At 56.2% G+C, this 15735-nt stretch overlaps 1 protein-coding gene across 1 annotated transcript in view; it reads left to right on the top strand.

The window, feature by feature from the left end:
• Positions 1-469: 469 nt before the first annotated feature.
• AHNAK2 (AHNAK nucleoprotein 2) overlaps positions 470-15735 on the top strand; it is a 28669-nt gene continuing 13403 nt past the window's right edge. The window contains exons 1-6 of the mRNA XM_069559929.1: positions 470-682; positions 11004-11062; positions 11182-11280; positions 11854-11937; positions 14758-14908; positions 15481-15665. Coding sequence (XP_069416030.1) covers positions 11923-11937; positions 14758-14908; positions 15481-15665 — 351 coding nt within the window. The 5' untranslated portion in view covers positions 470-682; positions 11004-11062; positions 11182-11280; positions 11854-11922. The remainder of the gene's footprint in view (positions 683-11003; positions 11063-11181; positions 11281-11853; positions 11938-14757; positions 14909-15480; positions 15666-15735) is intronic.

The raw sequence follows: 15735 nt of genomic DNA, 5'->3' as shown, positions 1-15735 counted from the left end.
GCTGCCCTCGAGGGGCTTGGCCAGGGGGCAGTGGCCAAGGCTGCCTTCCCCGAGGCCGCTGGCCCAGGCCATGGACAGGCTCCATCTGGCCCTGCTCTGGCCTTTGTGGTCTTGGCCGTGGAAGAGGCTGGCTGTGCCCTGGGCGGGGGTCTCCGCAGAGCCTGAGGGGCTGTGAGGCACTGCCCCCGCAGAGGGAGCCATCTTAGTCCGTCCGGGAAGGGCCTCCATCCCTCCCCGGCACCCCGGCCTGCCAGCCCCCCAGCCTCTGGCCCAGGCTGGTGCCCAGCCTGCCTGGATGGTCCTGTGTGACAGCGAGTCTGTCCACACAGCAAGACTGGGCTGGGCCAGGCCAGGGCAGGGCGGTGGCAATGACTCACCGCATCCCTGAGCATGCTGGTGTTTCCTCCCCCAGTCAGCTGCTCTGACTGGGGGGGCACTCTGGGGGAGAGGCGGGGCCCCCCCTGCTCCTGAAACTGAGCGGGAGGAGCCTAGCCCAGCTGTGGGGGCCTGTGAGGGGGCCCGCCCGGTCCCTCCGGTCGGGGAGAGGTCTTGGCTGACTCTGGGCCAGCCTGGGAAGGGGGCCTGAGGGCGGGGCTTGGAGGGGCGGAGCCGGGAGGACAGACCCAGGGAGCTGGGAGTCTGGATCTTCACTTCGGGGCAAGTTGGGAGGACGTCTGCCTCGGTAAGCAGCTGAGCGGTCTTCGGTACCCACCCTCTGCCCCCTGCCCCCTGCCCCCTTCCTGGGCCCAGCCCTGGGGTGCCCAGCCACCCCTGCAGGGTGGAGGGGGCGACTCGGGGGGTGGGGGGTGGTGGCAGAGCTGGGCTGGGCATCTCCATCGCCATCTCCCTGAGTCTGCCCTCCTCCAGCCCAGCTGATGCTGGAGGGGCAGGCTGGTCAGGTCCTGGTGGCCAAGGGTCACTGTGGTCAGCATGGCCGTTTCAGTCCCAGAAAAGGCAGACCCCCAGCCAGGCTGTGTGGCCGAGGGTGGGTCCTTCAGGTGACGCTCTGATGCGCTGAGGGCCTGAGGGAGGGGAAGGCGCTTCAGCCACGCTTATCTGCAGGTGCCGGGCGGGCCGTGGGGGCCTGCGGTGGTGTCCCAGGGTCCCATGGCGCTGGGCATCTGGGTGCTGGCCTTTCACCTGGACACAGACAGACTCGGGCCTGCTGGGCCTGCTGGGGTGGGCGGGAGGATCAGGACACACACACACACACGCACCCCAGGGGCGGACACTCAGGCCTCCAGGCTTGTGAACACACACGCACTCCAGGAAGCATCTGCGGAGCGGGCGGGGCCAAGGAGCAGCCCGACGCTGGCTGGGGGACAGCTGCAGAAAGGGGGCGTTCACCTGGATGACTTCCCTACACTCACCTTGTCCTTGGGGCCCCGGACTGACCTGGCGACTCTCCCGCCAGCCCCAGCCAGGGGGCAGTTCTTAGGGGGCCCAGCGTAGGGCCATTCATGGGTGCAGCAGGTTTGCCTAAACAGAACCCCGGTGTGCACCTGACTGACCGCCCCAGGAGCCGGGCTCCAGCCGGGTGGTGGTGGGGGGTGGTATTGTGAGGGCAGAACTAGGCCAACTGGGACCTCAGCAGCGGGAGCGGCGCTGGTCCAGCCCAAGCTGGGCGGGCTGGGCCTCCTGGCCCCCAGGTTCCCGGGGGGCCTTCCTGCTCTCTGCTGCCAGGCCCATGCAGCTGGCGGTCTGGGAGCCGCCTTCAGGCCTCCGAGTGTCCAGCTGCAGAAGGCGATGCGCTGGGCTCACCTGCTTTCCCTCCTAGCCCTTGAGACCCCGCCGCACCCTCAGGCTGGGCGGGGCTCACTGTCCCTTCCTCTACCCACCTACTCCTGGCTCTGCGTTTATTATGCACCTACTGCATGCCAGTGTTGGGGAGAATGTTCCAGGGACCAGGGACCAGGGAGTGGCCAGAGATGATGACAAGGTGGCCAAGCTGGACGGTGAGATGGCAGAGGAAGCCGCATATGAAAAGGGCAGAGGTCGGGAGAGAGGGCTGGTCTGGAGCGCAGCTCCGAAGGTCCGGGGAGGGCACCGGTGTTGGTGGGCCAGGCAGCCAGCGAGGCTGGAGAGGGTGGCCTGAAAGCCACCAGGGCTGCCGTGGAGGTGGCTGTGGGCCGGGGGCACCGAGGCCTTCCTGCAAGCAGAGCCGAAGCCCAGGCTGCCATCCCAAGCAGCAGACCTCTCTTGAGAAATATCAGGGAGGCAGGGCGGGCCCTCGACCGCCTGCGGGCTTTGCTTCAGAAAGTCTGGAGGTCTCATGACAAGTCAGCTGCGCTCAGCCCTTTCCTCCTGACGTTCCAGGGTGGGGTGAGGCAGGGTGTCCCGGGCGCCCCTGTGGACACTGGGCTCCCAGCCCAAGGGCAGTGTCCCCTGTGGAGGGAGCCTGGGCCGGCCAGGGGCTCACCTGGGGCTGTGCACATTGTCCACACACACACCCGACATGGGCATGAAGACCCCGTGAACACACGCCTCCAGGTTTGTGAACACACACGCACCCCAGGGGCGGACACTCAGGCCTCCAGGCTTGTGAACACACACACACACGCACCCCAGGGGCGGACACTCAGGCCTCCAGGCTTGTGAACACACACACACACACACGCACCCCAGGGGTGGACACACACGCCTCCAGGCTTGTGAACACACACACACACCCCAGGGGCGGACACACACGCCTCCAGGCTTGTGAACACACACACGCACCCCAGGGGCGGACACACACGCCTCCAGGCTTGTGAACACACACGCACCCCAGGGGCGGACACACGCCTCCAGGCTTGTGAACACACACACACACACGCACCCCAGGGGCGGACACTCAGGCCTCCAGGCTTGTGAACACACACGCACCCCGGGGCGGACACTCAGGCCACTCTCGAGGGCCCTGCTGCTGGCCGCTCTCCTTGCACTGACAGCCCCGGGTCCTACCGTTGCCGGAGTAAACTCGCCCCACACCTGGCCCACCTGGAGGCTGGAGCCCGGCTCCTGGGGCGGTCAGTCAGGTGCACACCTGGGTTCTGTTTAGGCAAACCTGCTGCACCCATGAATGGCCCTACGCTGGGCCCCCTAAGAACTGCCCCCTGGCTGGGGCTGGCGGGAGAGTCGCCAGGTCAGTCCGGGGCCCCAAGGACAAGGTGAGTGTAGGGAAGTCATCCAGGTGAACGCCCCCTTTCTGCAGCTGTCCCCCAGCCAGCGTCGGGCTGCTCCTTGGCCCCGCCCGCTCCGCAGATGCTTCCTGGAGGCCCCACCCGAGAGGACTGCCATTCTTGGGAGTGAAGCTTTTCTGATAATGTGTTGCCCACCCCTACCCCCCAAGCCCCCCAGTAGGTAGCGTTTGAGGCCGTGGACTAGTTAGGGTGCATATGTAGCCCAACTGGGGTGCTGGGGCCGGGGCCAGGCCTGAGCCCTGAGGAGGAGGGGACAAGCATTGGGCGAGGCAGCAGGTGCCAGCAGCCGGACCGGCTGGGCCTGGCTCAGCGAGTCGCCTCCACCTCCTCCTCTGCAGAGTGGACCTTATGTTACCGGTCATTATTCCAGGCGCCTGCTGGGTCTGGGCTCTCTGCAGGGCCAGGGCCGGGTCAGGCCAGCTGCTGGGACTCCTCCCATGCACTCAGGGTGCGGGGGGCCCCACAGGACGTGGGGACTGGCAGGACAGAGCTCGGGGCTGCAAGGAGGTCTCCTCTCCCCTCCGTGGGGGCAGGTCCGAGGCTGGCAGGGCTGCTGGCCGCCTGGCCCTGGGGCAGGCAGGATTTCCTCCTTCCTGTTTGTGCGTCTCTGGGCTGGGCTCCAGCCAGCCTGGGGTTCTGCCCTAAGGGGTGCAGAGGGACCCAGAACTTACAGCCACAGCCCTGCACCTTCCCGCCGGCCTGACCTTGGGGTCGGCCTGTACTTGCCTCCCTGAGCCCACACTTGTGGTTCCTACCTTAGCTGTAGGGCTCTGGCGCCCAGGGGGCGGGGGGTGGTGGTGGGGGGTGGTATTGTGAGGGCAGAACTAGGCCAACTGGGACCTCAGCAGCGGGAGCGGTGCTGGTCCAGCCCAAGCTGGGCGGGCTGGGCCTCCTGGCCCCCAGGTTCCCGGGCCCTCAGGTTTCCCCCGGCCTTTCCTTTCAGCCTCCAACCTCCCCGGGAGCAGGTCTGGGGGTACAGCTTCTTGGGGCCTGGGGTATCCCCGCCTGACTTCGGGGCCTTGCACCGCAGCACCCAGGCCAAGGTCCGGCTGCACACCGCCTGGGGTCCCCGCCTCCCGCAGCCGCGATCCGGCTCTGGGCAGGCCGCAGCCCGCGCCCGCAGGGACACGCCTGCCAGCCCGGCTCGGAGGGCGGTCCCGGCCTTGTTTTGCTGTGACTCAGAGAAGGATGCGGGCTGGGGGCGGCCGGGCTGCTTTCCTGGGCGGGTCCGCGCAGCTCTCCGCCCCTCGGCCGGTGCCCCAGCCCGGAGCGCGGGGCACAGGGAGCGGGGAGCCACCCGTACGGGCCAGGCGGGGGCCCCGGGGCCGGGGCTCGGCCACCCTTGGCCTTCCCCTGCCGCGTCCAGCCCCCGCGCGGCCCCGCGAGCTGAGCACCTCGGCCAGTGGCTCCTCCTCCGGCCTCCGATTCCCAGGCGCTCACCCAGCGCGCCCACTTGGGGGATGGGCAGGACGGGGAGACTGCGGCTGGACGGTGCGGGGTCCGCCGCCCTCGCCCGTGGCTTCCGCAGGGCAGCGGGCTCGGCGTGGAGCAGACCTGGGTCTCCCCTTCCAGCGGGCGGCCCGGAATCCACCGGGACTGGCTCCCAGCTCCCCGCCGCGCCGCGGCCTCTGCACCCCTCTGGTTCTCCGTGGGCATAGCAGCTCTCTAACATCCGGGGAAGTCAAGGCTCAGAGGTGGACGGGCTTGCTCGGGTCACACGGGCAACTTGGCCAGAGAGGAGCCGCCGTAGCTGCAGTCCCCCTAGGCCTGGGCTTCCCCCGCGGGCTCCATGGGGACAGGGGCACACTGGGGACCAGCCCGTGGGCCAGGGGTCCCCGCCTGCTCCAAGCCCTGCAAGCAGGGGTCGGTGGGAACTCCGCGGTTGGCAGGTGTCGCCTCCTCACCAGCGCGTGTTCAACCAGGGAGGGTTCTCTGAGCCCGGCTGGAGTCTCTAAGATCCTGGGCGCTTCTCCTGGAATCTTGAGTGCAATTCAGGGGGCGCTGGGCCTGCAGACGCTGGTGGACCGGTTTTAAGGAGGGGTTTTGATCGCTGAATCATCACAGGATTATTTGCATAGCTGGTTTCTCCTGAGCGATGCTGGCCCGTGTGTCTCTAGGAATATGTCCAATTCCTCTGTATTTTCAAGTTTATTGGCATTCAGTTTAAAATTTCCTCATTTCAATTTTATGTAGAATTGAAACATTTTTGGGGAAAAGGTACAAGTGATTGGAGTGTAGCTCAGTGCCTTCTGCCCAAGTGGACACACTGGTGTAACCGGCACCCCTAGCCCCCTCCTGAGGCCTCTCCCCAGCTGGCCTGCCCCCTACCAAAGGAATTCCATCACTAGTGCCTGGCAGTTGTAAGTTTTACATTTAGCTCTGATTCATTTTGACTTAATTTTTCCACATGCTATGAAGTAAGCGTCCAGGTATTTTCCCCCCAAATACGTATCCACTTGTCCCAGCACTGCTGTTGAAAAGACCATTAATTTTCTATTGGAATATTTTGGCTGCTTTGTAAACAGTCAATTGATCTTACAAAGTGTGGGACTATTGTAGACTTTCTATTCTTTTCCTTTGATATTTGTGTTTATGTCATACTGACTTGGTCATGTCGGGGGTCAGAGTGAATACCTCGCTGACGGTAAATGGTTTAAGTTATTTTAAATTTGTCGAGATATTTAAATGGGCCATCTCAGTGAAGAGGAGCATGTGCTCTGCCCCCGTCAGATGGCGTGATCTCCAGGTGTGTTGGTGTGGCCTGTTGGCTGACGGGTGGGCCAGTCCTCTCCTTCCCTGTCTTGTTTTGGAAGATTACCGGGCACTGAGCGGAGTGCTAGTCTCTGTCTTCAGTGTGGATTTGTTTATTTCTCCTTTCAGCTTTTCCAGTCTGCACTTCAGTGTTTTGCCCCTATTATTAGGTGTATACAGGTGTCGTTTTTTTTTATGAATTGTGCCCTTTATTATTATTATGAAATGATTAGTTTTAAAAATGATTGTTATTTTGAAACGATTAGATATTTTTCTTTTCTTGCCTTGTGGCAGTAGTGGTAAAGAACCTGCCTGCCAATGCAGGAGACACGTGTTCGATCCCTGGGTTGGGAAGATCCCCTGGAGAAGGAAATGGTAACTCACTCCAGTGTTCTTGGCTGGAGGGTCCCCATGGATAGCGAAGCCTGGCGGGCCACAGTCCATGGGGTCTCAGAGAGCCAGAGACGCCTGCGCGGCTGAGCGCTTGCCGCACGCCCCGTGTCATGTCGTCTTCCCCATTCAAGGGCTCCCCCGGTGGCTCAGCTGGTGAAGCATCCGCCTGCGATGCAGGAGACCCTGGGTTGATCCCTGGGTTGGGAAGATCTCCTGGAGAAGGGAAAGGCTCCCCACTCCAGTATTCTGGCCTGGAGAATCCCATGGACAGTCCATGGGGTTGCAAAGGGCCAGCCACGACTGAGCGACTATCACATCACTTCTTTTTATTTAGAGTCCATTTTGCCTAGATAGCATGTAATCAGGGCTGGTTTTTAAAGTTCATCTGACAATCTCTACCTTTTTGATTGGAATTTTAAGTCCTTTTATATTTAATATATTGTCAATATGGGTGGCTTAAACCCTACCATCTTGCTAGTTGCTTTCTAATTTTACTCAATCCATCCTTTCTCCTCTTCCCCTCATTCCTTACCATGTTTTGCTGCTGCTGCTGCTGCTGCTAAGTCGCTTCAGTCGTGTCCGACTCTGTGTGACCCCATACATGGCAACGCACCAGGCTCCCCCATCCCTGGGATTCTCCAGGAAAGAACACTGGAGTGGGCTGCCATTTCCTTCTCCAATGCAGGAAAGTGAAAATGAAGTCGCTCAGTTGTGTCCAACTCTTCGTGACCCCATGGACTGCAGCCTACCAGGCTCCTCCGCCCATGGGATTCTCCAGGCAAGAGCACTGGAGTGGGGTGCCATTGCCTTCTCCGTTACCATGTTTTAGAGTTACTTAAATATATATACATAGCTTCCCAGGTGGCACTAGTGGTAAAGAACCCACCTGCCAGGCTAACAAAAGAGACGTGGGCTTGATCCTGGAGTCGGGAAGATCCCCTGGAGGAGGGCGCAACAACCCACTCCAGTATTCTTGCCTGGAGAATCCCATGGACAGAGGAGCCTGGTGGGCTGCAGTCCATAGGGTTTCACAGAGTCACACACGACTGAAGCAACTTAGCACACACACATACACATGTATATAACTGCTTAATAACATACGTTACATATATAAGTATAAAGTTTATATTTATAAATTGATATGTATTTATACATTAAATGTATATAATTATATACTAGACAGATATTAATGTAAATTGTACACATACATGTATAATTGTATTAATGTAAATTATAAACATTATACATATAATTATACATATAATTTGTATATATCCAAATTATATACATTTTTGTGTATACAAATTATTCTATATGTATATATACAATAATACACTCATATGTATTGTATATATACATATATGTATATTTTATTATTTTGTCATTTATATTAATGTATACTTTACAAACATACATTTTTAGTATTGTATTTTATTTCTGCTGTTGGCTTTTTAGCTACACATCTTTTTCATCTTAACGGCTACTTCATGGTGTATACCACGTATTTTCTATTATCGCAGTGTGTCTTCCAATCGCGTTTCGCTCCCTCAGGTATAATGTGATAACTTTGCAGTGGGACCTTCCGTTACCCAGCTCCTTCCTTCCTATTAGAGCTGTCGTATGCGCTGCCCCTACAGGTGTTAAATTCTATGTTTTGTTTTGTTTTATGCAGTTAATTACCTTTTCCTTTTACAGGTCTACTAAGGTGTATCTGCATACCATAAACCTCAGCCATCGTAAATGCATGATTCAGTCGTTTCAGTAACTTTACAGAGCTCTGCAGCCATCACCCTGTCCTGTTTTAGAACATTCCTGCCACCCCCCATTCTCTGGAGCCTGTTTGTAGCCCAAGCCTACTCCCACTGGTAGTCCCTAGCAGTTACCTAATTCTGCTAAACTATGGACACTGATCCAACATATATCCTGCCCCTTCTTTCTCGGCATTATTGCCACATATATCACATCTTTGTGTGTTATAATCCCAGCTTTATGACTGTGTAATCACCACCCTGTATGGGCTGTTGCCGTGCTGTGGCCTGTCTGTTATAATGCCAGCAATATGACTGTGTAACCGTCACCCTATATGGGCTGCTGCCGGGCTGCGGCCTGAGCACCAGATCCGTCAGGCTGCTCGTTTTGCAGGCGGAGTTTCGCTGGATCACAGTCACGCTCATCCATGGACATGTTGTCTACAGCTACTGCTGAGCTACAACCAGGGAGCTGCAGGAAAGATTCCATGGCCTGCAAAGCCTGAAATACGTGCTGTCTGACCTGTCACAACAGAAGTGTGCAAACCCTGGCTTTATATGATCTTGTATCTTTTAAAGAAGTTAAAAGATGGAATGAGATATATTTTTAGGTTCTCATTGGAAAGACATGTTTGCTGTGTCTTCTGTATTTGCCCACGTGTGGCCGTTTTCTGCATTCTCCGCTTCTTTCTGTAGAAATGGGTTAGTATCTGGTACTGGCTCCTTTAGCATTTCTTCCAGGAAGACTTGCTGGCAGTGAATTCTCTTTGTCTTTGTCCTCTTGCGGATGTCTTTATTTTGTCTTTATTTTTGAAGGATACTTTACTAGATATACAATTCACGTTTGAAAACATTTCTCTTTTAGCAATTTGAGTCTATTGTTCCACTGTTTCCTGGCTTCCATGACCTTGGACAGTAATTGCGTCGTTGTCCCGTTTAATACGATGGGCCACTTTTCCTTGTTGCTTTCCAATTGTCCCTTTCTTGTGAACATTCTGATGTGATTGTCTAGGTCTGGGTCCCTTTGTGTTTATCCTGCTCGGGTTTGTTGAGCTTCTGAGATCTGCAGGTTGTTTTCAGCCAATATTCTCTCAAAAATATTTTTCTGCCTCTCTCTTTTTCCTTCTGAGACTCCAGCTACACATAATTGGCATTCTTGATGTCGCCCATGGGCCTCTGAGGCTCTGTTCACTTTCCTTCAGTCTTCCCCCCTTGCTATTTACACTGGTTTTTGTTGGTCAGTCGCCAGCTCGTGTCCAACACCTTGTGATCCCGTGGGCAGCGGCATACCGGCTTTGCAGACCGTGCGCTCTTTCTCGCAGCTCCCTGGCTGTAGCGCAGCGGAAGTTGTAGACAGCATGCAAATGAATGAGCGTAGCTGTGACCCAACAAAGCTTCACTTACAAAACAAGCAACAGGGCAGATTTAGTGCATAGGCCTTAATCCGTCCCCCGCTGTTCCTCGGAGTTCGTTCAAAATCATGTCCGTTGAATCGTTGATGCTATCTGACCATCTCATCCTCTGTTGCCCCCTTCTCCTTCTTGTCTTCAGTCTTTCCCAGCATCGGGGTCTTTTCCAATGAGCTGGCTCTTCACATCAGGTGGCCAAAGTATTGGCACTTCAGCCTTGGCATTAATCCTTCCAACGAATATTCAGGGTTGATTTTCTTTAGGGTGGACTGGTTTGATCTCTTTGCTGTCCAAGGGACTCTTAACAGCTGTCTCCTGCATTGCAATTCAAAAGCATCGATTCTTTGGTGCTCAGCCTTCTTTATGGTCCAACTCTCACATCTGTACCTGACTACTGAAAAAACCATAGCTTTGACTGTACGGACCTTTGTCAGCAAAGTGGTGTGTCTGCTTTTCCATACACTATTTAGGGTTGTCATAGTTCTTCTTTCAAGGAGCAAGCGTCTTTTATTTCATGGATGTGGTCACCGTCTCCAGTGATCTTGAAGTCCAAGAAAATAAAATTTGCCACTGCTTGTACTTTTTCCCCTTTTATCTGCCATGAAGTGGTGGTACCAGATGCCATGATCTTAGTTTTTTTAATGTTGAGTTTTGAGCCAGCTTTGACTCTCCTCTTTCACCCATATCATGAGCTCTTTAGTTCTTCTTCCCTTTCTGCCATTAGGGTGATTAAATTGACCAATTTCTATTAATATGCAAGTGTTTTTGCTGACTGCACCACAGAGCTTGCAGGATCTTAGTTCCCTGACCAGGGATTGAACCTGGGCCCTAGCAGTGAAAGTGCCGAGTCCTGATCACTGGACCACCAGGGGATTCCCCTGACCTACCAGTTTTTCACTTCCTCTATCATCTCAGCTCTGCTATGGAGTCTCTCCAGTAAATTTTCAACTCCAGAATTTCCAATTTTAAAAAAAAATTCTGTTTCTTTATGACATTCTTCATCAAGCCGTGGTCAGCATATTTTCCATTAATTCTTCAAACATGTTCTGCTTTACTTTTTTGAGCAAATTTATGAATCTCGCTTTGGAGTCTGTGCCAAATGCTTCTGCTCCTCACTAAAGACCATACTTTCCTGTTTCGTTGCATGCCATGCACTTTCGTCTTGGATGCTGGACGTTACGCTTTCCATATTATAGTGACTCTGGATTCTGGTTCCCTGTCAGGATTGTAATCACTGTTTTATTTGTGTGTTTGTTTAGTAACTTGCTTTGACTAAATCTGTGAAGTCTGCCTACCTGATGCGTGCACTCCCATCCCAGCTCTCTGCTTTCAGACCCAGTCTCGCGGCCTCCCCAGCTCAGTGACTGTGGGTCCCCCCTGACCTTTGCCTGTGCTCCCAGGCCCAGGGTCCAGGGCTACCCCACCCAGGTGTCCACGGCCTGTCCTGGGCCCCTGCCCCCAGCTCCACCATCCGCTCCACCCACCGGCAAGGCCCCACTGACTCAGCCCTCCCTTTGCAGTGACTGGTCGGCAGCTGCAGCCTGGACATCCAGATGCAGAATCCGAGGAGGAGCGCTCGGTAAGTGAGGTCCGGGAGGGCGCGTGCGTGCTCCTGCCCCATCCCCTACCCCGGTCCCTTCCTGGACTTGAGCAGAGCCGAGTGGCTGAGGGTAGCCTGAGCTTCTCTCCTCCCGCCAGGTGACTGAAGGGCCAGGGCCCGAGCTCATCCGTCCCCGGCCACAGGGCTCCTCGCCCGTCTACGAGTGCGTGACTGAGGGTGCCGGCTTCAGACTCCCGGTAAGCCCCCCAGACGGACAGGCACAGGCGGAGGGAGGGCTCAGCTGGGAGAGGCGCAGGCAGCCACACCGCCTCTGGCTCGCCCTGCGTGAGCAGCTGTGCCTGCTCAGCCATCTCCTCTGACTCCTCTGCCCTGGCCCTGGGGCCCTCCCTGCAGCCAGCCAAGACACGGTAGAGATGGCACACGTGTGCAGTAGGGAACAGATCTCACGCCCCCGTGTGCGATGGGGCCCAGGACGTGTGCACACACGCGGCTCTGGCGAGGAGACACAGACAGGGTCTGTGCGGCCACCTCTGGACGTGACTGCAGAAAGCCAGCAACGGTGGGTTCCCCGAAAGGACTCGCTCTGGCACTGCTCCTTTTCTGTCCCCTCTACCTGTGGACGTGGGGGCCGGGCCCCGTGGGAAGCGTCGAGGCCCAGAGCCGCCTTCCCCCGGAGGAGCCTGGCTCCGCTTGCACGCAGCTGCACCCTGCAGGCTCTAGGCAGGTTCGGGCGTCTGGGCCTCCCCGAGTGCCTCCTGTCCCCTGGGCTGGGGCAGGGTCGGTCACCCCGCTGTTTGTTGCTGCTGCAGGAAGACGCGCCGAGGAGGCGGAGGTCCTGGTGGAAGCGGGACTCAGGGGACACGCGGACACTTTCCAGGATGAGCCACCTGGAGGTGGGCATGCGGCGAGTGGACATTGGGGTGGGCATGGGACAGCCCCTGACAGGGGCTCCAGCCAGGGAGTCCAGGGCCAGAGTGAGATGTCGAGGAGCAGGAATGCTGGCGGGGCGCCCCTGTGCCTTGGGAAAGGGTGTGCCACCTCCTTCATCAGGCCAGGGGGCGGGGCTCCGGGACGCTGGTCCAGGCCTCCCAAGACTCAGGAGGAAGGGTCCAGACCACTGGCCACGTGGACCCAGGGGCCCAGACTTCAGTGTTCCCACCTGTGCCGTGGGTCTGGCCACTGCCTGTTGCATCCAAGACCACAGGAAGGGCTGGGTTCTGTGGGCTCCTGGGGAGCCAGGCAAACCACCGCCTGGCAGCCTGTTCTGTCACTGACAGTGCCTTCCCCAAGGCCAGCAATTCCAGGGCTCTCCCAGACCCCGAGGATCCGTCATGTCTGAGCTCAGGCCTGTCATGCTGTTTTTGGCGTTCTCCCGGGCATTGTACAGGAGGTGGTGATCAAAACCATCCCCCAAAAAGAAACGCAAAAAGGCAAAATGGCTGTCTGAGGAGGCCTTACAAATAGCTGAGAAAAGAAGAGAAGCTAAAGGCAAAGGAGAAAAGGAAAGATATTCCCATGCAGAGTTGCAGAGTTCCAAGAATAGCAAGGAGAGATAAGAAAGCCTTTTTAAGCGAACAACACACAAAAGAGAGGAAAGCAAAAGAATGGGAAAGACTAGAGATCTCTTCGAGAAAATTAGAGATGCCAAGGGAGCATTTCATGCTAAGTTAGGCACAATGAAGGACAAACCAGTAGGGACCTAACAGAAGCAGAGGATGTTAGGAAGAGGTGGCAAGAATACACAGAAGAACTGTACAAAAAAGATCTTAAAGACCCAGATAATGACTGTGGTGTGATCACTCACCTAGAGCCAGACATTCTGGAGTGTGAAGTCAAGTGGGCCTTAGGAAGCATTACTATGAGCAAACTAGTGGAGGTGATGGTATTCCAGCTGAGTTATTTCAAATCCTAAAAGATGATGCTAGCACTCAATATGCTAGCAAATTCAGAAAACTCGGCAGTGGCCATAGGCGTGGGAAAGGTCAGTTTTCATTCCAGTCCCAAACAAGGGCAATGCAAAAGAATGCTCACACTACCGCACAATCACACCCATCTCATGCGCTAGCAAAGTGACGATCGCACCCATCTCACATGCTAGCAAAGTGACGATCAAAATCCTCCAAGCCAGGCTTCAGCAGTATGTGAACTGAGAACTTCCAGGTGTTCAAGCTGGATTTAGAAAAGGCAGAGGAACCAGGGTTCAAATTGTCAACATCCACTGGATCATTGAAAAAGCAAGAGAGTTCCAGAAAACCATCTACTTCTGCTTTACTGACTTTGCCAAAGCCTTTGACCATGTGGATCAGCAACAAACTGTGGAAAATTTTTAAAGAGATGGGAACACCCGATCATCTGTGTGCCTCCCGAGAAACCTGTAAGCAGGTCAAGAAGCAACAGTTAGAACCAGGTATGGAATCATGAACTGGTTTCAAATTGGGAAAGGAGGATGTCAAGACTGTATATTGTCGCCCTGCTAATTTTACTTATATGCAGAGCACATCATGAGAAACGCCGGGCTGGAAGAAGCACAAGCTGGAATCTAGATTGTGGGGAGAAATATTGATAATCTCAGATATGAAGATGATGCCACCCTAATGGCAGAAAGTGAAGAACTGAAGAGCCTCCTGACGAAAGTGAAAGAGGAGAGTGAAAAAGCTGGCTTAAAACTCAACGTTCTAAAAACAAAGATCATGGCATCCAGTCCCATCACTTCATGATAAATAGATGGGGAAACAATGGAAACAGTGAGAAACTTTATTTTTTGGGCTCTAAAATCACTGCAGATGGTGACCGCAGCAGTGAAATTAAAAGACGCTTGCTCCTTGGAAGAAAAGCTATGACCAACCTAGACAGCATATTAAAAAGCAGAGGCATTACTTTGCCGACAAAGTCTGTATAGTCAAAGCTATGGTTTTTCCAATAGTCATGTACGGATGTGCAAGCTGGACAATAAAAAAGGCTGACCACTGAAGAATTGATGCCTTTGAACTGTGGTGTTGGAGAAGACTCTTGAGAGTCCCTTGGACTGCAAGGAGATCAAGCCAGTCCATCCTAAAGGAAATCAGTCCTGAATATTCTTTGGAAGGAGGGATGCTGAACTTGAAACTCCAATACTTCGGCCAGCTGATGCAAAGAATTGACTCATTGGAAAAGACCCTGATGCTGGAAGCGATAAAAGGCGGGAGGAGAAGGGGACGACAGAGGATGCGATGGCTGGATGGCATCACCGACCCAGTGGACAAGAGTTTGAGCAGGCTCTGGGAGATGGTGACGGACAGGGAGGCCTGGCGTGCTGCAGTCCATGGAGTCGAAAGAGTCGGACACGACGGAGCGATGAGCAGCAGCAACAAATGGCCCTCCTTGGTCTGAGTGTCACCTTGTAAGTGAGCGGCACCGGGGATGAGGGTGACGATGAACTGGGAGCCCGTGGAGGAAGGCTTGGCCATGTGCCAGCAAAGCCTCTTCCTCTGCTCAGCAAGCGCGGCTGGGCCTGGACGGCCGGGCAGGGTCCCCCTGAGCCCTGGCGAGCAGCGACAGGGACCAGGGGAGGCTGCTGTCAGCAGAGGCGGCAGCCGCCGGCCTCCCCCAGAGCCGGACACCGTGGCCCAGGTGTGCTCTGGGGTCCCCGGGCTTCAGGGGAGGCAGCCCCCAGCACCTACACCCGTGGTGGGACAGCTACGTGCTCACTAAGGCCCTGCTGTGCTTTCTCTCAGTCCACACAGGATGGGACAGGAGTGACACTGGAGACGGAGGTGGAGGCTGGGGCCAGCGGCTACAGTGTCGCGGGCGGTGGGGACCAGGGCATCTTTGTCAAGCAGGTGCTGAAGGACTCGTCAGCGGCCAAGCTCTTCAGCCTGAGAGAAGGTGCCACGGGCCCATCCCCAGTTCCCCACAGTCCCATCGGGGGAGGGGGACAGGCCCCAGTGGACGCAGGGTGGCCCCTGGGAGTGACCCCACGAGCCTATCAGGGGGATGGGCCCCAGTGGACACAGGGTGACCCCTGGGAGTGACCCCACAGTCCCATCAGGGTGTGGGCCCCAGTGGACACAGGGTACCCCTGGGAGTGTCCCCATGGTCTCACCAGGGGAGGGAGACGCCCCAGTGGACGTAGGGTGGCCCTTGGGAGTGACCCCACGATCCCATTGGCGGATGGGCCCCAGTGGATGCAGGGTGACCCCTGGGAGTGTCCCTACGGTCCCATCGGGGGACGGGCCCCAGTGGACACAGGATGGCCCCTGGAGACCTCTCAGCCGTGTCCAGGCTGGGGCCACTCTCTGTGCTGAGCTCTCTGCCTGAAAATGAGGGGTTCCTATCCACCTGGGGCTTAGTAAACGGAAGGGGTGGGCAGCCTTCCGCTCACACCCACTGTGGGCCCCTCCTGTGAGGCTCCAGAGGGCGGGGGCACTAAGGCACCGGGCCACTCTGTCCTTGTCCAGGGGATCAACTACTCAGTACAACGATATTCTTCGACAACATTAAATATGAAGATGCTCTCAAAATCCTTCAGTACTCAGAGCCCTACAAGGTTCAGTTCAAAATCAGACGGAAGCTTCCTGCTGGAGCAGCCGAGGATGATGTGGCTGGCAGTGCTGAGCCTGGCCCGAGGGTCGGCGAGGACCAGGTGAGTGCCCCAGGCCGCAGGGCTCAGCCCCTGCTGGCTTCTCCCCGCCCCTTCCAGTCCCCGGAGCCCA

Source organism: Ovis canadensis, chromosome 18 (genome assembly GCF_042477335.2).
Source record: "Ovis canadensis isolate MfBH-ARS-UI-01 breed Bighorn chromosome 18, ARS-UI_OviCan_v2, whole genome shotgun sequence".
Classification (NCBI taxonomy): Eukaryota; Metazoa; Chordata; class Mammalia; order Artiodactyla; family Bovidae; genus Ovis; species Ovis canadensis.
Note: the sequence above shows the minus strand (reverse complement) of the source record. Positions and strands in the feature narration are given on the sequence as shown.